The following is a 22144-nucleotide window of genomic DNA, read 5'->3' as shown; positions in this document are numbered from 1 at the left end:
TAAGCACCTGACTCTTTATTTCGGCTCAGGTCATGATCTCAGGGTTTCTGGGATCAAGCCCCACATGGGGCTCTATGCTGACAACACGGAGCCTGCTTGGGATTCTCTCTCTTTTCCTCTCTCTCTGTCCCTCCCCTGATCATGCACGCTTGCTCACTCTCAAAAAAAAAAAAAAAAAAAAAAAAAGGACTTAAAAAAATAACATTATAAAAAAGAACATCACAAGGGCTACCTGTAAAATCCAAGCTCCTTCATTTAAAAAAGTAATGGTACATGGATTTGTAAGCATTTTATTTCCAATTCTCCTCTTTCAGAAAGAAATCAGCAACTTTTTCTCTCCATTGCCTACCTTCTGCCTTGCCACCTATCTGACTTCTTTGATTTTTATCCTGCTCTCCTAATGATGCTCTAGATGGTTTCTGTTTAACCGGCCACAGTCCCTTTGTTGGTCTCTTCAGCTTGATCTCCTTGTCCCCGCCCCCACTTCCAGTTAAAGCACTATTTTCGGTGGTGGTTACATTCTTATTGTGGCCTATGCTCAAGGCCTATGTCCCACCACAGCAACCCCCTTCCCCACTGCATCCTCCTATCACATCCTGTATCTCATCCTATGTCCACATCTTGGTCCCTGTGGGAGACTGTTGGACCGAGGGCCCTCAATAAACCACACCTTGGAATAGTTGCCACCTGTACAGATCCTCCTACGTTGACCGTGGGGTGGGCCATGTGACCTGCTTTGTCCAGTGGGACATTAGCAAATATGAAGCAAGCAGAGGCCTCATTAGTGCTGACACATCAAGGCTTACATTCTGGAAGTCATCTGCGCCACTGTAAAATTGCCTGAGCTAGACTACTGAAGATCGGGAGAGAGAGACCCTGATGGATGAGATGCCACCTCAGATACCGGGCCAGGCCAAGTTCCCAGTGGAACGCAGCCATGTGAGGTCAGCTGCAGCAGGTGAAGCAAAGAAAAGCTACCCACCAGAGTCTGTTCAACCCTCCGGCTCATGAAAACATAATAAATACTGTATTTGTTTTAAACCGCTACGTTTTGTGGCGTTTTGTTATAAGGCAATAGATAACAAAAGCAATCCTCATCTGATCTGGTCCCAAACCTGTCAGTCCCAGACTAGGCCAGGACATCCCCATACCTGTGTCAAGGTCAGTTTCTGCACGTCTACATGCTTTCACCGAGACCTTCTACAGGCATCTGGTTTGGGTCAGCTTTGCATTTGGACTTTTCTGAGCAGGAAACACATTGAGGGAAAATTGGGTGTACAAATATTCACTAATAGCATGCTGTGTTGTGACTTATGTGTGACTCACCTCATTCACTCCTAAGCCTGTATTCTATCTGTCATTACGCTGAATCATTGTTTGGAAAGGGATTCAAATTTACACTCTCTGTCAGTCAGGGAGCACAGCACTTATGGTTTGGGGTTTGTTTGTGTTTTTGAAAAATGTCCTCTTTGTGGGGTTGCCTGGGTGGCTCAGTCAGTTAAGCACCCAACTCTTGATCTCAGCTCAGGTATGGATCTCAGGGTCCTGAGTTCAAGCCTGGTGTTGGGTTCTGCCCTGGGTGTGATGCCTACTTTAAAAAAAAAAAAGTGCGTTCTTTATAACGGTATTGTCTCTGTATTGATTTCATCCTCCTCACATCCTTTAGTGTAAGAGAGTGTTGGCAGCTATAACTAATTTTTTTTTTTTAAAGATAACTGATCCGGGGTGCCTCAGTGGCTCAGTAGGTTAAGTGTCCAACTTTGGCTCAGGTCATGATCTCGTGGTTCAGGAGTTCGAGCCCTCTGTCGGGCTCTGTGCTGACAGCTCAGAGCCCAGAGCCTACTTCAGATTCTGTGTCTCCCTCTCTTTCTGCCCCTCTCCCACTCGTGCTCTCTCTCTCTCTTTCTCTCTCTCTCAAAAATAAACATTAAAAAATTTTTTTAATAAAAAAAAGATAACTGATTTAAAACAACTTAAATGTTCATTTTATTTTATTTAAAAATATTATTTTAAAATGTTTATTTTTTTCAGAGAGAGAGTGGGGGAGACAGAAGTGAGAGAGGAAGAGAGAGAGAATCCCAAGCAGGCCCTGCACTGTCAACACAGAGCCCGACGTGGGGCTCGAACTCACAAGCTGTGAGATCATGACCTGAGTCAAGATCAAAAGCCAGACACTTAACTAGCCAAGCCACCCAGGTGCCCCTAAAACAACTTAAAATTTTAAATTTTAGCTCCAGAAATATTTGAAAAAAGATATTCATTTTTCAGTAAGAAAGCTATATTTTCATCTTGAAGGGTTACTTACAAGCTTAGGCTAATAAACTTACTTTTGGTCCATTAAATGTGCACTAAAGGGACCTGGGATTTTGGACGAGTGGCCTTCACTTGAGAAGCGTTCACATTGGCCTGAGGAGTGGGTTGCCAAGATATGTACACATCCAGTGGGTGTGCTCTGGGCCATGAGCACAAATGCAGAAGTGATTTGGTCTGGTCTGTGTCCTCTATTGTCAGCCTTGGGCACAGTGCAGGGACAGAGGTGTGCTTCATAAATATTGACTGCATAAGTGAGTGAATTACCTTTATGAGCAATACAGTACCTTGGAAATGGTGTTCCATTTTATATAGGAAACGCAACATCTTGATAAGTAAAAAAAGAAGGAAAGGAAAGGAAAGGAAAGGAAAGGAAAGGAAAGGAAAGGAAAAGAAAGAAAGAAAAAGAAAGAAAGAAAGAAAGAAAGAAAGAAAGAAAGAGAAAAAGAAAAAATTAGAATAAAGAAGCCATTGCTCCAAAAATAGTAAAAACCAAGTTCAGTACTCTCCTTCAATCCCTATGTCAAGTATTGATGTGAAAACAAATTCAATGTATGAGCAAATGAACTCTACAGAAGGTCAGGGAGAAATTAATTGTATGTGTCCTATTACGCATTTCATTTGAAATATGAAAGGGAAGGTGACATTTTGAAGGCAAAAGAGATTTGAAGGATCATTTTTCTGATTAAAAGGAATAGTTTGCTTTATTTTTTAAGATCCAGATATGTAAAAGTGAATGATATAAAAACTACCTCTACAAATAATAAAAACAAATTGTTGTCAACCCTATACACATATAACAAAAGTAAGGTTACATTTTGCAATATGCTTTATTTTTTTTTTTTACCAATGTATTAGGCATAACTTTTCATTTTGTTATCTTTTCAAGGATTGCATTGTGTTACTCTACCCCATTTAGTGTGGCTACTAAGTTATCGTGGACAATTTTCCAATTTTGGATGCTTATAATTATATTGTTAGAAATGGCGCTATGATAAACAATCTTATAAGTGAATCTTGGCAAATATATGATTTTTTATAGCCAAATCCTAAAACAGTGGATTTCCTGAGTTAAGTGGTATGCATTTAAATCTTTTCATGTTTCCCTCCAGAAAAATATTGTACTTTTTTTGTATTCCTCCCACTTAGTTCCTGGACATTCATCACACCACTAATTATTAGGATTTTTTGTTATCTTTTTAAGTATGATAGATAAAAAATAATAGCTCATATCTGAAAATTAGCTAATTATTAGTGAGATTAGATTATTCTAATATGTTCAGGGATCATTTGTATATCTTCTTTTGTCAAGTACCAGTGTGTATCTTCTGGCTACTTTTTCTATTGTAATGTTTTTATTTTATGTATTACATAGAATTGACATTAACTCCTTGTCATGTAATTTGCAAATATTTTGCCTGTGTGGTCATTTGTCTTTTAGTATTGATTGATATTTTTACTTTTTCCCCAAGAGAATGCGAGAATCTTAGGAAGAATTTCATGGATTTTGATAATACCATCTGGTCTCATTTTGCACTTGATTATTTTTTATTGACTTTCAGATATTGCATACACAACGTTGTAGAATAATTTCAAGTCTCCAAGAATGCTATAATCCTTCAGAGAGGACTTACACTTGCTTCTGGAAGAAAGCTTAGGGTTCTAACAATCCAGGATCAAGCTAATCTAATTCCCAGGTTTGAGATGATTGGAAGCTGCATTCAGTGTGAAGGTTCATGTATTTCCACACTCCGTCAGGTCAGGTGTACCTTTCAGGATGCCGAGCCAATGCATGGGGCATCTACTAGAGGCTTCCCCTTTCAGTGATCTTGTATTCTTTTTAAAAAAAATTTTTTTTTCAACGTTTATTTATTTTTGGGACAGAGAGAGACAGAGCATGAACGGGGGAGAGGCAGAGAGAGAGGGAGACACAGAATCGGAAACAGGCTCCAGGCTCTGAGCCATCAGCCCAGAGCCCGACGCGGGGCTCGAACTCACGGACCGCGAGATCGTGACCTGGCTGAAGTCGGACGCTCAACCGACTGCGCCACCCAGGCGCCCCACAGTGATCTTGTATTCTTAATTTTTATCCCCTTCACTCCTCAGAGCTCTCCAAAGTGCCGCTGTCTCCAGCCTCTTGGCCACCTACTTTGGAATCAGCTAGCACTTAGAGGAGTAAAGCATCCCCAGGTGCTGGGTTTATGCCCCTGAGTTTCCTCCTTCTTTTAGACCTTGGCCATGCCATTCTTCACAGGTTTTTTAGCTCTCAGACACCTTCAAGCAAATGTATTTTAAACTCTGTTCAGTTTTTGAAATTGCAGCAAAGTGGTCGATCTCAATTGCTTAGTCTGTCATTGCTGGAAAACCAAAGTGCTTTTGAAAACATGAATTCAGTTGGAATGTATTTAGAGTGAGTTACCCTTTCATTCCCAGCATAATTCATGGAGCAATATTTTTATAATGACATGAACTGTCGCCATTACCATACTGTAAGTGATTATATAAATCCTGATTATATAAATATTTGGGTCTATTTCTGGACTTTCTATTCTGCCGTACCCTTTTGTATATTTCTGCACCAGAACCAAGTCATTTATTGGGTACAGTCGATTGCTCTAACTTTATAATACATTTTAGTACCAGGTGAGAGTTCTCTTTTCTTCCTTTTTTTTTTTTTTTTAACGTTTATTTATTTTTGAGACAGAGAGAGACAGAGCATGAATGGGGGAGGGTCAGAGAGAAAGGGAGACACAGAATTCGAAACAGGCTCCAGGCTCTGAGCGGTCAGCACAGAGCCCGACGCGGGGCTCGAACTCACGGATCACGAGATCGTGACCTGAGCTGAAGTCGGAGGCTTAACCGACTGAGCCACCCAGGCGCCCCTCTTTTCTTCCTTTTCACAAAATGTGTTTTGGCTCTTCTCATGTCTTTGTTCTTTTGGGTGAATTTTAGTATTTTTAAATTACATCTGCCCCCCCCCCCCATCTCATTTATATTTTAATGGGACTCTTAGGAACAACTTTTAATATTTAGTTTTTAGTGCAGAAGCATGGCATAAAATCTATTTAGACAGGTCTTTTAAAATTTATCAAAGCCTATATACAAGTTATCTTTTATTCCTGAGCTTTCTCAAGATATTTTAGTACACTGCCTGGGGTTTTTCAAGTAGCCAGTGTCTGCTGGTAATGATTAATTTATCTCATCTTGCTCAAAATACCTCATTTCTTTTTTTTTTCTTTTCTATTTTGTCTTATTGCATTAGCCAGAACATCCACTATCCAGAGCACTGTTAAACACTAATGATGATAATGAACATCCTCGTATTCTGATTTTTAACTGGATTACTTGTACACTTCTCTCAGTAAGTATAATGGATGTCAGCTATTGATTTAAAAGAGAGTCTTCACTGAAACAATTTTTTGAAAATATTGATAAAAGCTGCATGATCTCATGTAAAATATAGGATATAATATAGATTATACTCATATGCTCATATGCTTCCTATATCTTGTATTTGTGTCTTAGGTTGGTATATTAGCTTCTTAGGGCTGCTATAACAAAATGCCACAAACTGTGGCTTACAACGACAGAAATTTATTCTTTCACAGTTCCAGAAACTGAAATCCAAAATCAAAGTGCTAGCAGGATCAATTCCTTCTGGAGGCGCTGAGGAAGAATCTGTTCCATGCTTCCCTCACCCTTCTGGTTAGCAATCCACAGTGTTCCTTGCCTTCTAGATCTTTCACTCCAATCTCTGCCTCCATTTTCACATGACTGTCTCCTCCACCTCTGTGTCTCTGTGTCCGAATTGTCCTCTTTTTATAAGGACACCACTCTAATCCAGCACGACTGCTTCCTAATTGGTTACCTTTGCAAATAAGGTCACACTGACAGATCCCAGGCAGACACGATTTTTTTCAGGACATTATTCAATCCAGTGCAGTTGGGATCTCCCAGAAGCAGACTCTGAGATGAAGATTCATGTGCAAGCCATCTATTTCAGAAGGGCTCCCGGAGGAGGCCAGTAAGAGAGCAGGAGAGCAGAAGGAGCCAAGCAAGAGTGTGATGGCAGGCAAGACTTTTTGGAGAGATGATGCTTTGATATAATCAGGGAAGATCTGCATTAAAAATTATGCCTCACATTTGTCCCCATCTGAGGCAAGGGAGTCTGGACTGTCATATTTCCAAACCAGTTAATCATGAGATAAAGGTTGCCCGGGAAGGTGTAAAATCCCAGGCACTTCTGTCTCTGCATTTGCAAGTGAAGTGTTCCAGTAACTTCAGGGAAATGTTCCAAAGCAAAGTCATAGCTGTAAGCTATTAGAGTAAAAACTCACCTGAACTAGGTGAAGGGGACACAGAAATAGTGAAGAGGTCCAAGGAAAGTCAAAGTGTCTGCCACAGGTATCTTTTTTTGGTGTGTGTGCATTCATGTGTCAAAAATGTCATCAAATGTGTCCATTATTTTTTCTGGAAATCTGCCGGGCCTACTTAGTGTAGCTTCTAGCATTCTTCCCTAGGTAAGTCCTAGATTCCTTCCATTTCCTTCCTCCCTAATTTAGTCATCATTTACAAAGTATTATAAACCTGCTTCCCTATACTCATTTGTAGCTCTTCACATTTTAGTACACCCCTAATGCTGGAAGTCTCCATAAAAGCTTTGAAATATGCGGTGACAAAAAAAAGTTGTCAAGGAGAAATGTTGGTAATAATGAGAGAGCCTCAGGAGTGGAGGCAGATGGCAGAGAAGGTAACAGAGGCAGTGAGAGACAGTTTGCCATCAAAGTGATGGATGTGGGGGCATCACGAGGCAGGAGACGGAGAGGCAAGGACCACACAAGTTCTGTTACACCCCATACGCGCACATGTGTGCACACGCGTACACACACACACACACACACACACACAGCAAACATGCAAACGAACAATCCACAGAATCCCGATGAGAGCAACCCAGAGTGTGCTAGGCCAAATTTGGGCCTAGAACCACTCTGGAATCTGAACATTCTGGGGGACCCACAAGAAGACTCTTCGAATGAAGTTTTGTAGGAAAGCCTTCATCTGAAGAGATAAGAAAGTCAGGCCCTCCCAGTGTAAGAAAGGAAGCACAATTTTATACGTAGGACTCTGTCACAGAGCTGATCCTTTAGCTGAGGATTGAGACTAAGGTCAGAGGAAAGGAGGGGCGCTTGGGTGGCTCAGTCAGACCGTCCAACTCTTGGTGTCGCCTCAGGTCATGATCTCAAGGTTCGTGAGATAGGGCCGCATGTAGGGCTCTGTGCTGACAGCATGGAGCCTGCTTGGGATTCTCTCTCTTCCTCTCAGCCCCTCCCCCCACCTCTCTCTCTCCAAAAATAAATAAATATGTTTTTAAACAATTGGATGTTTACCTTCTAAAACAGCAAATAAATTTTGGTTGTTATTAAAAACAACAACAAAACAATGGAAAGGAGACTGTGGGTAAAAATGAAATGACCTCTTCTCGCAAAAAGTCAGATGTGATGATGGCAGCACAAGGCAGCTCTCCACAGGGACCCTTGTAGTGAGGTAAGGGTGAGGCACTCGTCTGAGCAGACAGGACTGGCTACTTTTGTCTGCAGTGGGCATGATCTCAGGTAAGCGCAGGGTTCTGGTGTATTGTGAGTCCCACGGCGTCAGCAGAAGTGGGCGTCAGGGGGCCCACAGATAGGAGCAGATGTGGCGCAATAAGGAGGAGACTTCGTGAGGCTTTGGGAACATCAGAGACTGTGGTGCAGGCAGCTCTCCGGGAAGCCAGGGCGGGAGCAGGAGCGGGGGGGGGGGGGACAGGAGTGGTGTTGGGTAACCCACATCTGTGAGCACATGCGTTTCCTCCAGGAAACATCTGGGGGTGGGTGAGACCGACTTTAAAAGAGAGCAGGGTAGAGGCTCCTGTGTTTGTTCAGGTCCTCTGAGAAGCAGACGCCATGCCAGGGTTAGATGTCAAGGGACTGATGGAGGACAATACCTGTGAAGGGAAAAAGAGTGAGCCAGCGAAGGTGGGGAGAGCCCTCAGATTCGTGTTGTGTGTCTGACTCCTGTGAAGGAGGAGTTAAATAGGAAGAGTCCCAGACTGCGGGCCAGTTCTCAGAAGGCGTCAGCCTGGCCGAGGGGAGATCTGGAGCCACAATCTCCCAGTTGAGGAGTCCTGTGTCCAGCCATGCCCAGGAACTCCATCATGCTTAGTCGTTGGCTGGGTGCAGCCCATGGAAAACATGGCGGTGACACCAATGTGACAGTAGAGCAGGAGGGGCTGTCATTGGAGCCATCAGACAACCCTGCTCCCACCTTCATGACTACCACAGTCCCATACAAGCAGATGGCACCAGCACAGAAAGGTATCATTTGTGATAGTCTGTGAGGCCCATGTGATCTACATGGAAAAACTTGGGTTGCAAATGCTCACAAATTTTAAAACTCTTCGGAGCTGAAAGAGTTATACTCTTAGTTAACTGAACTCTTTTATCCAGAACTATGCCCTTATTCTCTCATGATGCCTGCTAACTAGGGCACATCTATAGGAGATAATATTAGAAGGCATCAAAGAGATTCTGAAATCACTGATAACTTGTGCAGACATGGTCAGAATGAGAACTCTTGGCCTCAGAATATCAGAAGATAACAGAATTGTTTGCATTTCTCTACATGCACATGGGGTTGGCTAGGGTGATACAAGCGAGGATATATGAAGGAACCCAGGTAAAAGAGAAACAACCAAACACCCCTCCTCCAACTGAGCAGAACTCTACAGCTGTTCAGTTGTCTAAGGAATAGAAAGACTGCTTGATGGGCCCAAGATTTCAGAACACTGGTGAGGGGAAGGCTTTTAATGGGACTGAAAACCTGACCTAGCGTGTATCTGCAACGATGCCATTTGCCAGGACTATGCATTCAAGAATTCTTTGCTCAACTGGTGCTTCTGCCGCTTCAGGTTGAGCTTGTTTACCAACACACAGCACCTAGGGGTCACCCCTGGAAAGTGTGACAGGTAAATATAGGCCAGGGGAGAAAAAGGAAGTGCATAAGTGATGGCAACTTACTGAACTTGTTGTGTTAAGAGGTGATGGCAACCAAAACCATAAACAGAATCACTATTAAAAAGCTTAAATGAGTTCGTGCCCGACAGATCATTAGCTGTGATGTGAAGGTGCCCTGCTTTGGTCTTTAGAGGGAAACATCAGAGAGATTGTCCTGTTTGGGCCACAACAGTATCTACTGGGGCCTCTGTGAAAGCCAGAAGTACAGTGGTTCCAATTTAAATATTCTCAAGTAAATGAATGAGTGAATGAATGAATGAATGAATGAATGAATTCTAAGGTAGCTGTTAACTTCCGTGGTTGTGCTAGCTTCTGGTCATCACACTTTTGTTGGTGTTGGAGGGCTTTTCAACCAAGAAGACAACACTATGGGCACCACCCAGCCTATGTGGTGCTCAGCCCTGGAGGATCCTGGAGCCCTGTGAGTTTCCTTTTATACAAGATGTTGAACCAGAAGCTGCAGCATGTGGGGGAACAGAGGTTATGGGAACCCTTTTCAAACACATGCTTCCAACCCATAGAACAGAGCATTTCTGGTTGAAGAGATGGTTGGGGGAGGATGGGGGTTGAGTACAGACAGTGTGTCACCTGTGCCCATCCTCCTTCACTGTCCCCAGTAGAGTCCCTAAGAACCCTCTTCAGGGCATATGGCAAAGGAAGCCGATTTATTTAGAGTTGGACTGGATGCTCTTTGACCATATGATGACAGAATGCCACACCATACTGGCAATCAGAGTTTTCTGGTGAATGCTGACAGGCTTTTCTAAATTTCAGCGTGGTGACCTGGATAAAACACAGACTTCAGAGTCTGAGCACGTGAGTTCCAGTCTTGACTCTGACACTGGCTTTGTAACTTTGGCTAAGGCCTCTAAGTTTCACTTTCATGGCCTTTACGATGGGGAGAATAACATTTCCCTCAAAGAACTCAAAGCGAGATGCCCATGTTGTCTTGGCCAAGAAGAGACAGTCCTGCTCAAACCAACATTCTCCAGGAGCCCTTCTATGGTTCTCTGACAGCCTTTTGTACCTTGATTCCCAACATCCCCTGCAGGGCCCTGTCTTTGGCCATCTACTCTGTAGATATCATTGCAGTTCAATATCAGTTTTTCCTGGGACATGATCCTAATACCACTCTTTGACTCAACCTACCATGACCATGTATGAAAAGCATCAGGGCACTCTTGGACTAGCCTTGCAGGACTCAGGCTGCTGGAGGGGGAGGGCAGTAGGTGGGCCTCAGACTCCAAGGCCTGCTTGGTTTCTGATCTAGCTCAGAGGCAGCCTTCCTACTGGGACTTGGGTTCTGGGCCCTATGCACTGAGAGAACATGCAGTGACTTCACCTTCTGCCAGCTGAATTTAGGCATCTCGATCCTTCACCCCAAATAAGCATCTGTCCTGACTATAAGCCACTGGGGGAAATCTTTAAGTCTGTAGTGGGTGGCATACACTGGAAAGACCAAACAGTAGCCAAAGCTGAAGAGTAAGAGAACAAGTTGGGCTCACCCCAAATGAGTGCTCGCTGCCTAGAACAGTCAAAAAAGTCACCACGGAGAATCCACTCCAGCCATGAGCATGGAAGGCAATAAGGGCTCTAAAGAGGCAAGAGTGGTAGGGTGCCAGGGTGACTCGGTCAGTACAGTCCTCATCTCAGGGTTGTGAGTTCAAGCCCCACATTGGGAGTAGAGCCTACTTTAAAAGTATTAATAATAATAAAGAGGAAAGAGTGGTGGCCTGAGAGTTGGGAGGACTGGGCTCCTGTCTTGACTCGGCCAGAATCCAGCTGTCACCATCCTTCTCGCCTTCCTCATCAGTAAAATGAAAAGGTTGGATGAAGGGATCCCATAGCCTTTCATAAGAAAGATCCTATGAATACAGGGCTTGAGTTACACGCATTATTTATTCTCCAGTGCCGCCCTCCCCGCGTGCCCCTGCCCCCGCACCCCCCCCCCCCCCCAATCTGGGCACATGGGAAAGTGGAAGGAAAGCCAAACCTTCCAATCTGGCTTCTTTGGGAGAAGAGGCCCTCAGTTCTGAAGAAACTGAGTGGAAGAAACACCTCGGCCTTATCACAATTTATGCTAAATGATGCACCACTGATATCTATAACACATGTTCTTGTAATTCCTGATCTCAGGAGAGAAGCTCCCTTCTGTTCATTGTGAGGGAGTTAGCAGAAGTGAAAGGATGTGGGTAGCAAGAACTAGGGAAAGAGCTTTGTCAAGCCCCATCACCCTGGATGCCTGGCAACTCAATCTGGTGAATATCAGATAGGTAAACAAATCTGTTAATGGTAGGAAATGGAGCGCAGCTCCACAAACTAAGAAGAGAGACCGGGCCAGATACTAAAGGCCCCTTTCCTTTCCAGAGGCCATCGTTTCGGTCTTCTTGCTGATAAAGAGAATGAGACAGGGGCTTACACTGTACCCAGAACACGAGGTGGTACGGTAATCACATGTTCCAAATGTCAAGCAGCTCGACAGGAAACAAGAATAACAGAAGTTGGCAGAAGGAAGATGGGAAAGCAAGACGCCAGGATCCCTGTGATTCTGAAGGAGACAATCAAAGGAGCCAGAACACATGTCACCTCTGGGTTCAGCACGGAGGGCTGTGGGGCTGGAGGAGGTCCCAGGCCAGCGGGGAAAGGCCAATGGGTCCTCCCCCATAATCTTCCTTGAGCTTGCACCTTGTCCCTAGACCATCAGAGGACTTTCATGACAACCCAAACCCAATTTACGGCCGTTTGATCAAATCATTTATGTGAAAATTCTTTATATTGTGTATGCCACGCATGCCTCGTATACCAGGCTTACCGTGTTTCAGCCTGTCTTCAGGATATTTTTGGATATTAGGGAACCAATGAATATTAATAGTGACCCAGATCATGACCATCATTAGAATAGCTAACTGCCAGAAACTCTCCCAAGCACTTTGAGCATATTTTCTCACTAACGTAAGTACTATTATCATCACTATTTTACAGATAAGAAGGCTGAAGCTCTAAGAGTTGAAGTCATTTGCTCCTGGTTACAAAGCTGCTCAGTGGTGAAGCTGAAACTCCATCGAAAACTAGTCACACCCAACTCTATATTTTTAGTAAATCCATATTCTCAACCAGGCTGGACAATGCAGCCAACAGTAATCAGGGGGCATTTAGTGAGCACTCTCTAATTCTCAGGTCTGCCCATGCACCTTCTACTGATAATTCCCTTTAAATATTCACGGCAGCCCATAGTGTAAGTGCTATTATTACCACTCTTTTTCTATTATTGTATTGTTACAGGAGAAGACGATGAGGCTTGAGAGGTTGAGTAATTTGCCTGGGATTACCTGGGATGGGAATCCAAGCAGTCAATTTTGGATGCAACCCTGGGAAGTCTGACCCGTAAATTCGTGCCGTTAGCCACTGACTTAACTTTAGAGAGAACCCTTCTGACTCACTGACCCAGAGGTACACATGCTGCGCGTTGACAACAATCTGAATTTCCAGGGTAAATCCTATCTGTTCAGCAAGTTCAAGTTCATATTTTAACTACCTAGGACTCTTCTCACAGGAGCAATGTTTGATACATGGTTGGTCACCAACATGTACCAACAGTATGGATCTTGGGTCAGTTTCATTGCTCCCCGATTCATGCTTGGGCTTGAAATATTTATTGCACACCATTAGTAACTTCCTAGGAAAAGGAAATACTCCTATGTGAATTGAAGGATGATGGGCTTTACCTCCCCGTGAAACTTTGTATAAACCTTCCCAAAATCAATACGTGGCCAACTCCACACTTACTTTGCTCCCATTCACCATCCTGCCAGGGCTCAAGCCCTGTCACTAGTAAGGGCCAGGTTCTTAGAACTATGCTGGCTATTCTAAGCAGAGCCTCTGTGTCATCAAGAGCTTTGGGATTTCCCAGCACTAGACTTCTATTTGACCAAAAGTTCTAATCTGTTCCAGGCTTCCTTTCCCCTGTCACTGCCTCCAGACCTCCAACACATTTGAAAAGGCCCACTAAAGGGTTTCTAATGTTCACCTCCATTTCCTTCAGTTTCGATGTAAGTTTTCAAGAGTCTTATCAGCATGAAGAATCTTGAGGTTTTTCTGATGCAATCTGCCCACTTCCCAAATCTTCCACATCAATCCATCGTAATTTGATTCCAGACTAAAAAACAAACAAACAAAATTGTCAGTTCTGGGGTGCCTGGGTGGCTCACGTGGTTGAGTGTCCAACTCTTGACTTTGGCTCTCGTTATGATCACATGGTTCGTGAGTTCGAGCCCTGAGTCGTGCTCTACGCTGACAGTGTGGACCCTGTTTGGGATTCGTTCTCTCTCCCTCTCTCTGCCCCACCACTGTTCATATTCTCTCTCTTTGGAAATAAATAAATAAACTTGGGGGAAAAAAAAAACATCGGTTCTTTCATATGAATAAATGCAGGGTGCTCCAAGGGCTTCACAATTTCTTTGTCCTTATCTCTTCACTAACAAACACACTATTGCCATTTGAGGAAACAGTTTCTTTTGCATCCTTAATCTTTTGTTTATTGTTAATTGTTTTTCTCCCTTTGAACGCTTCAAAATGGCCATTTGCATCTTTCTATAACTGTGATTTTTGTCTTTTTGAACTAGAATTTGCCCAACCTTTAATTTTCTCAAGCAGTTGGACTAGATTAGGGCCAGCAACCTTTTTGATGTAAAAGACCCGATAGTATTTTAGGCTTGTGGGCTATGTGATCTCCATGGCAACTGCTCAACTCTGCCATTGTAGTGCAAAAGTAGCCAGAGACAATACACAAATAAGCAAGAACGGCTCCAATAAAACTTAATTTATGGTCACTGAAATGCAAGTTTCACATTAAGTTTTCACCTTTCATGAAATACTATTTTACCAACCACGTAAAAATGTAAAAGCCATTCATTCCTAGCTTGCCATGCACAAAATCAGGCAGTGGGCCAGACTTGGCCCCTAAACTAGATGATTCTAAATTTCCTCTTTATTCGAAGTATCATGACATTTCAGAACTAGAGGGAGCCTTAGAAGCCATCAAATCCAGTCACCCTGTGCGCCACAGAAGGAAAGAGGAACCCCCAAAGGGAAAGGGACTGACCCACACTTACACAGCCAGCAGGTGAGTGACAGTTCAGGACCATAGCAGGAGTCCCTGCCCTGCCTACAGTATGGAGACACTGAGGCTGGGTTCCATGTATAAGCAGAGGAGATCTCTTCAAAAAGTTGCAAGTTAGGGTTACCACCCTTTACTCTTTCCTGGAAATTTTAGATCCTGGTGTTTAAGTAAAAACGTGACTTTGAGCACTTAATTTGAATACATGTATAAAGTACTTGCTTCTAATGTAAAACACTAGAGAATTTGTGTAGTATACAAATACACTTTTTATTATTGCTGTTATAGTGAAGGTCAAATTAGACAATGGTTTCAATGAATTCAGAGCAATTTACAAATGTCCGCCATTTGTGACACTTTGATTAAAAAAATAAATAAAGTAAATGTATCTAGAAAATCTTCTTGGGTGATTTGGACTGAAGTGCTGAATACAAGAATAATCACACATATACGCACACATTTTTGACTTGTCCCCCAAAGACTGGTAAAATTAGCACAAATAAATTAAAAACTTCTAGACAAGCTATACATGGGGCATGCCACCTCTACTCTCTAAGAGGCCCTCCAAAGTATTAGTGACAAAAGCCTTATTGTTGTAGCAAGATTGAGTCCATCACAGGGCAACCACACTAAAATATGAAGCATCTTTGTAAAGTCTATCATTCCCCATCCAAACGATTTAACCAAGTAATAAGACCATCAAAAATACCACACTTTCCTTTCCCTTTTCATCTGTTAAAAATGAATAAAGTATTTTGGAGGGATGTGGTGTATATGTATAGGGGGGTGGGGTGCGTGCGTGCGTGCGTGCATGAGTGCATGCGTGCATGTGTGTGTGTGTTGGAGGGGGTACAGGGCAGCTGCTTTAAAAATCAATGCTTTTGGGGTGCCTGGGTGGCTCAGTTGGTTAAGCATCTGACTTCAGCTCAGGTCACGATCTCACGGTTCATGGGTTTGAGCCCTGCGTAGGGCTCTGTGCTGACAGCTCAGAGCTTGGAACCTGCTTTGGATTCTGTGTCTCCCTCTCTTTCTGCCCCTTCTCTACTCATGCTCTGTCTCTCTCTCTCAAAAATAAACAAACATTAAAAAACATTGAATGCTTTCGCTTCCCTTTTTGGTGACCAGAAAAATAGGAAGCTGATGTAGGAATAAGAGGGAATTTCATAAAAAACAGCCTATTAAAGCAAGTTTTAGAATGGTAGTGGAGGAAGGAGGAGGTGGACCAGAAAGAGAGGACTGTTCCAGCAATTCCCATCTGGAACTTGGTTTACACTTCCTGATTCTTCACACAAAGCCTACAGTTTCTTAACTTCCAGAGGGTCCCTGCCTTAGCAGCCAGCTCTGGCAAGTGATCCGGGGAGACAGTATTGCAAAGAGAGAGATGAGAGAGACCTCCAGAAGCTTTGCTGATGGCCCCCATCTTCCATAGTCATCCTGTTGTGGATTGCAGGCTCACTCACCTTTCTGAACCCTTTCCTGACTGAGGCTGTCTGTGCACACCTGGGAAGAGGGATCAGAGGTTGGAGCAGCAGCAGCCCCAAGTGATGTAAGTTCAGGTCTCCATGTACCAGACCTGGAGCCAATCTCCTAATGAGTCAGGCCTCGGTGATTCAAGGATTCAGCAAGATGCACTGAAGCTCCCAGTCAAGAGGCTGGGCTACATCCTTATGTGTGGAACCTTACTTTGCAGGTGCTAAACCATTGCCCCTCTGTTCCCCAGACCTTTTGGGACCTCAAGGCCTTCATCTCACAAAAGAAAAGGATCCCGGCTTACTTTGCAGTGTAGGAAATGATTGGCTTAGCTTTTTCTCTAGGCTCGAGAGGCCCTTGGCCTCGGTGTACCATCTCGAATGTGGTGGCCTGCCTTCTCTGTTCCCTTAGCTACACACACCACCCCGTCAACACCTGGAAAGGAGAATCTGGGCATCCCACGTCCACTCAGTCAGAAGTCCTAGACTTTTGCTTCTTTCTGTTCACCTAGCTCCCTTCTTGGACATATTTGATTCCTAACCTGTCAGTGCTGTCTTTCTTTTCCTACCCATTTCTAGAGCTGTGGGCTTTTATTCATGTTTGTTTATTCTTTTATTTATTCCTGCCACCAGCGTTGGATGCCACCATATGCAGGCACCATGCCAATGCTGGTGGAGAACAAGATAAAGGAGGTCCCCGTGTGCTTGGGACTTGAAGCTTAGCAATGAACAAGACAGCTGAGAAAGAATGACCTAAGGGTTTACATCTTTTCCATGTGGCGAGTGCTATGAAGGATATCAGCTCACTAAATATTTATAGAGAACCTACTGGAGCCAGGATGAGTGCCCAACTGTGATCATAAAGACACCCTCTCGCCCCTATTTTCATGAAAACAGACCATTAATAAAAAACTCACGCCTGGAGCGCCTCTGTGGCTCAGTCAGTTAAGTGTCCGACTTCAGATCAGGTCATGACCTCATGGTGCATGGATTCGAGCCCCATGTCAGGCTCTGTGCTGACAGCTCAGAGCCTGGAGCCTGCTTCGGATTCTGTATCTCCCTCTCTCTCTGCCCCTCCCCCACTCACACTCTGTCTCTCTCTGTCTCTCAAAAATAAATAAATGTTAAGAAATTTTAAAAGAAAGTCACACTCATGAATGTCACAATTATAATCTGAGTACCTGACAGGGGAACGTAGGGTCCTGGGGGTCAGAAGTAACTTCTGGGAGGAAATGTTATTGAAGCAGAGACCTGAAGGGGGTAGGACACAACGAGGCCCACCTAGCACAGGGCCTGCACTAATTAGCAGCCATTCACTAAATAGTAATATTTAATATAAAGTAAGTAATTTGCATTTCTTCGATAACACTCTGGTCCTCTGGGTAGGCGTCTCCACTCACCTTATTCTCACATCCATTTGCTCTCTGGGAAGAACTTACTGCTAACATACTTCTATCTACCTACCTGAGCTTATTACTACCCACAAATATAAGACCAATAGCTAATTTATATTTTGGCTTCTGAGGTGGATGTCTCACTACTCTGATTAACTTAAACCCATAGCAGTCCATCCTTCCTTGGCCTCTGTACAAGCTGGAAGATTAAGCAGGAGGAGTAGGAATGGGGTGATGGATTTGTAACAACGGAAGCTTAGGGAGCCAGCAGGTGCACAGAAGTGTGGCCATGCACTCGGGGCAGAGCTTGGGCCGCAAGCCCTCAGTTCCCTCCACTGCTTATTCTTTTCAGTGCTTGTTGTCCTGAAGCACTGCCCAGGCTCAGAGAGCTTAGAAACAGTCCCAAGCCCGGGAACACAAAGTTCTCGTTTTAGGTCTTCTCCTGGGGAAGAAGCCCCTTAGTGACCTATTGTACTTGCCTGGAAAGAAGAGTCATAGGACAGCCCTGAGCTGACTTCCCAGGGGGTGGAGGGAGTGGAGGGAATCCTCATTAAGATCATTTGGAGGCACTTAGTAAAGATGAAGTTTAGGTTCAGTACTGAGTATGGTTCTTAATAAAACCCTTGGAGCTTCTGGGAGGAGAGCTGTTGAGGCATGGAGGCGGTGATCAGGGGGAGGAGGAGGGGGAGGGAGGGCAGTGCCCGGTCAGGATCCTGACTCCTGTGCTCACTGGGAGGACATGGTCTGACCTCTTCTCCCATTTCACAGCTATTTTGTGGCAATATTTCTGCAGTGGGAACAGGCTGCAAGATCTGATCATGCTCAAGCGGTCACCTCGTTCTCCTCCTGGGCTTTATTGAGGGACTGTTGTTCATGTCCCAGCCGGCAGGTGGGCGTCCCCTTTGATGCACACAACCTCTTCCTCTGGTGGTTTTCTCTGATTCCAGTTCCTTTTAGACATATGATCTGTGATGATTTGAGGGCCTCACAGAAATTACCCAAATTGCTCAGATGTGGGATGTAGGAAGAAGAATTGTTTTAAATTATCCGCATAAGATAGCCATGTTTTAGAAATAAACTAGGAAAATTAGGGGGAAACACACATGATCCCATTAACTTAAGACATTACTACGACTCCCATTTTGATGTACTTCCCCCATCTTTTCCCAAATGCATTTTTTTACATTGCTATGATAATGGTCCATTAAAACCAGTGTCATATTTTGCCTTATGTTTCCATGTCTTCATAATAATCACTCTGAATGGCTAGATACTGCTCATTGAAAACATAGATCATATTTATCTTAATTGTTCCTTATGACTTTACATTTTCTTGCACCCAGTTTTTTCACAGTGTATGACCCTAGAAGAAATGTTTTCACACATGATCCACGGTATAGGTCCAAGAAAGGGCCTGAGCCATGTGGCAGAGCAGTTCTCTGTGCTGAAGGCTGGCTCAAGTCAAGGATGCCTTCATAGGTATCTGGAGTGAGGTTAATTGCATATCAGCCAGGTAGTGCCCCATACTGTAGATAATAAGACTATCCTGGACCCTGGATTGTGAAAAGTCAACAGGAACCTTTCTCATTTCTCATCTCTGCAGGCCCTTTCTTCAAGCTCTTTCCACTTCTTTGAGCACATGGTGGATGGAAAGTGGCCACCCCTTGGTTCCTGGTTTCAAATCACCATTCAAGAGACATTCCCAGACTGGCTTCTGTCCCTTAAGCCTTGCTCCAAATTCCGGAGAGAGGAAATCTAATAGCCCCATTTAGGCCTCTCTTCTGTCAAATACAGGCAAGGAGTTAAAGTCATTCGGTTCCCACTAGAGGCCTAAGCTGCTTCTATAATGGGTGATATATCCTGTCCCTTATCCCAGGCCAGCCCTTCATTTGTGACCTATCTCCTACTTCTCTCCTTCTCAAAGTTGTGACTCCTGGGGCGCCTGGGTGGCGCAGTCGGTTAAGCGTCCGACTTCAGCCAGGTCACGATCTCGCGGTCCGTGAGTTCGAGCCCCGCATCGGGCTCTGGGCTGATGGCTCGGAGCCTGGAGCCTGTTTCCGATTCTGTGTCTCCCTCTCTCTCTGCCCCTCCCCCGTTCATGCTCTGTCTCTCTCTGTCCCAAAAATAAATAAAAAACGTTGAAAAAAAATTAAAAAAAAAAAAAAAGTTGTGACTCCTGCAACCATCCCAGCCCTCCCTTGGGTCTCAATTTCTCCCATCATTCATGTCATTTTTGGGGTCAGCAAACGTGTTCTAGTGTCTTTCAACTTAAACAACAAACCTCCCTTGACTCCACGTCTTTCTCTACTTACCACCCAGTCTCTCTGCCCCTATTGACTGGTAAGATTCTCAGAGGAATTCTCTGTCCTGCTGTCTCTATTTCCTCATCTTCTATTTTCTTCTCAGTGTCTTCAACTGGATTTCATCCTTCCACTTCCATTAAAACTATGCTGGTTAAGGTGACCAACACCTTCAACTTGGCATATGTCTATCCTCCTCTAAGTCAAGCTTTCAGAAATATTCCATACAGTCAACCACACCTTTCTTGAAATATTCTCTTTTCTTGGATGAGGATACCATATATAATAGATGCTTTGCTGTGCCAGTCAGATTCCCCCAATAAGGCCAAGGAGCTCTTCCTCCAGTTGTCAGGCATGTTGGTGGTTAATCAGCTTGGGGCTCACTCCATCTCTGGGAACTGCTCTCAGACAAACAAACTGCCTTGCCCAAACCTAAGCCCCTTCTCAGGGGTAGTCCATACCCAAGGACTGGTTGATGTGAGTTGATGTGAGGGTGCAAAGTCCAGCTCCCTTGCCTCAATTTGGAACAACTCTAAAGGTCCATCCAGCTCCAGAGCTGGGCTGGACTGACTACAAAAACCATGGCATCACATCTGAATTTCTCCCTCTGCCCAGTCCTGCTTCTCTCACTTCCCTAAAGATGTCGTTCCTGAGAACTCCTGAATCTCCAGCCCAGAATTCATTTCCAGGGGACCTGACCTAGGATAACAAAGTCTCCTGGTTTTCTTCTTACCTTGTTTTCTGCCACCTGGAATTCTTACAAGTTCATTCCTGTATATCTTCATTCCTGGTTTCTTTTCTGCCTCAACAACTTTAAAATGCCTCGTTTTTCCTCTCTTCCCCTCACTACTTCTGATCTCTCTTTAGCTTTCTTCTTTTCTTTGTTTGTATGATCGGGTTGCTACACAGGCGCTAAACAGAGAACCTATAAGATAGTGGTCCCAGCCTCTCAGTTTTCCTTAGAAATAACCATATTACCCAACAGCTATACTCAAGTTGTCTGACACCTAAGGGACAGAGAAATGGCAAGATGGATTTTATCTGCTGGGTCAAGTGAAATGTGTGCAGCAATGTTTATTCTTCCATAATTGGTTAAGTAAATAGTATTTACCCACGGCACAAACCTGAGGACTTGTTATACAAAATCAAACCAGTGATGCTGAAACCATGTACTTAGCTTCAATTCTCCTGTAAGTACATCTCATCCTTTCTCTTAATCCATTTCTATAATAATAACAATAAAAAAAAAGGGACCAAAAGTTTGAATTTGCAGCAGCTATAAACTTTCCAGCGGGGCAAGGGAACACTTTGTCACAAAGAACTTCACAAGCTGAGGCGTCAAGAAGAAATCAGCTTCCTAGACTATTATGTACAAATGAGATCGCCTAGATAATTAGGAAATACCTGTTACATGATGTAGTGTGCACGTCCTGAAGCATATTAAAGCATACAAATGATGCTGATCTCTTTGTTCTGACAAACACACATGGTTATGTAAGATGTTAGAGGAAGCTAAGTAAAGAGTATTGGGAATCCTTTGCATTAGCTTTGCAACTTTTCAGTAAATCTAAAAGGAAACGTCTCAGTACTACCCAGTTTAATTTGTAAGTCCAATTTGATTAGTACCTCTGTGATGCTGAAATGGAGTATTTGGTGACCCAACCCTTCAGAGAATTGCCATGCATACCGAAATCAGAAAAAAAAAGGTCTTTAGGCAGCTAAACGCTCTCAAAAACTCAACAGGACAGGCGGCGTCATCCCGGGCCCGCGCACAGCAACTGTGCACAAAGACAGTGGAAAGACTGGAATCTGCGGGGAAACACAGACTGCAGCAAGAAGTGCTAGAAGGAAAACTACCAACAAATGCACAGCTGGTTGGGGACATCTGGTGCGCAGCACGCGGAACCACATGCTTCATGGAGTTGACTGAATTATAATGTGTTTCAACGGAGGACATTCATAATGATGCTCTTGGATGACAAAGAAAGGTTGAAGTCATTTTTGGCTTGGACAGAAAATGCTTCTTAGAAGGTCCTGCTCAACTCTGCTCATACACCCTCCACCCAGGAGAAATGTGGTGGAGAAAGAAGAGCATGGGCTGTGGAGCTACCATCCCACACCGTCTGACCCTGGGCAAATTCTTTCATCTTTTTGAGTCTTAGTTTCTCCATCTATAAAATGAGAGTAATGATCGATATTAGATCGGTATTAGAATCTTCATGAAACAGATAGCAAATGCCTGGCACTCAGAGGGCATGAAGGGTTCAGGGAGGTGATGAATAGTTATGCGCACACCTGACTGTCTTGAGATTTGGGGTTGATGCTCAGATCACCTCTCCAGCTGTGGGACTTTGGAGCCCCCTTCCCGTATGATCCCTGGGCACAGGAGGGACTGATATGGGTCAGGCCAACAATGTTGTCAAGTCCCAGTGATCAGGGTGAAGCTTATGGACTGAAGAGCAAAGAGGTGAGAAGCTCTGGCATCTTTGTGGTCTCGGCT

At 44.0% G+C, this 22144-nt stretch overlaps 1 protein-coding gene across 4 annotated transcripts in view; it reads right to left on the bottom strand.

Moving 5' to 3' along the window:
- The window catches only part of LOC147571941 (uncharacterized), a 241017-nt gene that overhangs the window by 138984 nt on the left and 79889 nt on the right, over positions 1 to 22144 (bottom strand). For all 4 annotated transcript variants that reach the window (XM_086695143.1, XM_086695144.1, XM_086695145.1 and 1 more), the window contains exon 3: positions 13430 to 13521. In XM_086695143.1, the coding sequence (XP_086551269.1) occupies positions 13430 to 13521 (92 nt within the window). The remainder of the gene's footprint in view (positions 1 to 13429; positions 13522 to 22144) is intronic.

The sequence above is a fragment of the Puma concolor genome, chromosome F2, assembly GCF_028749965.1.
Source record: "Puma concolor isolate L17-30 chromosome F2, mPumCon1.1.hap2, whole genome shotgun sequence".
In the NCBI taxonomy this organism is placed as follows: domain Eukaryota; kingdom Metazoa; phylum Chordata; class Mammalia; order Carnivora; family Felidae; genus Puma; species Puma concolor.
Note: the sequence above shows the minus strand (reverse complement) of the source record. Positions and strands in the feature narration are given on the sequence as shown.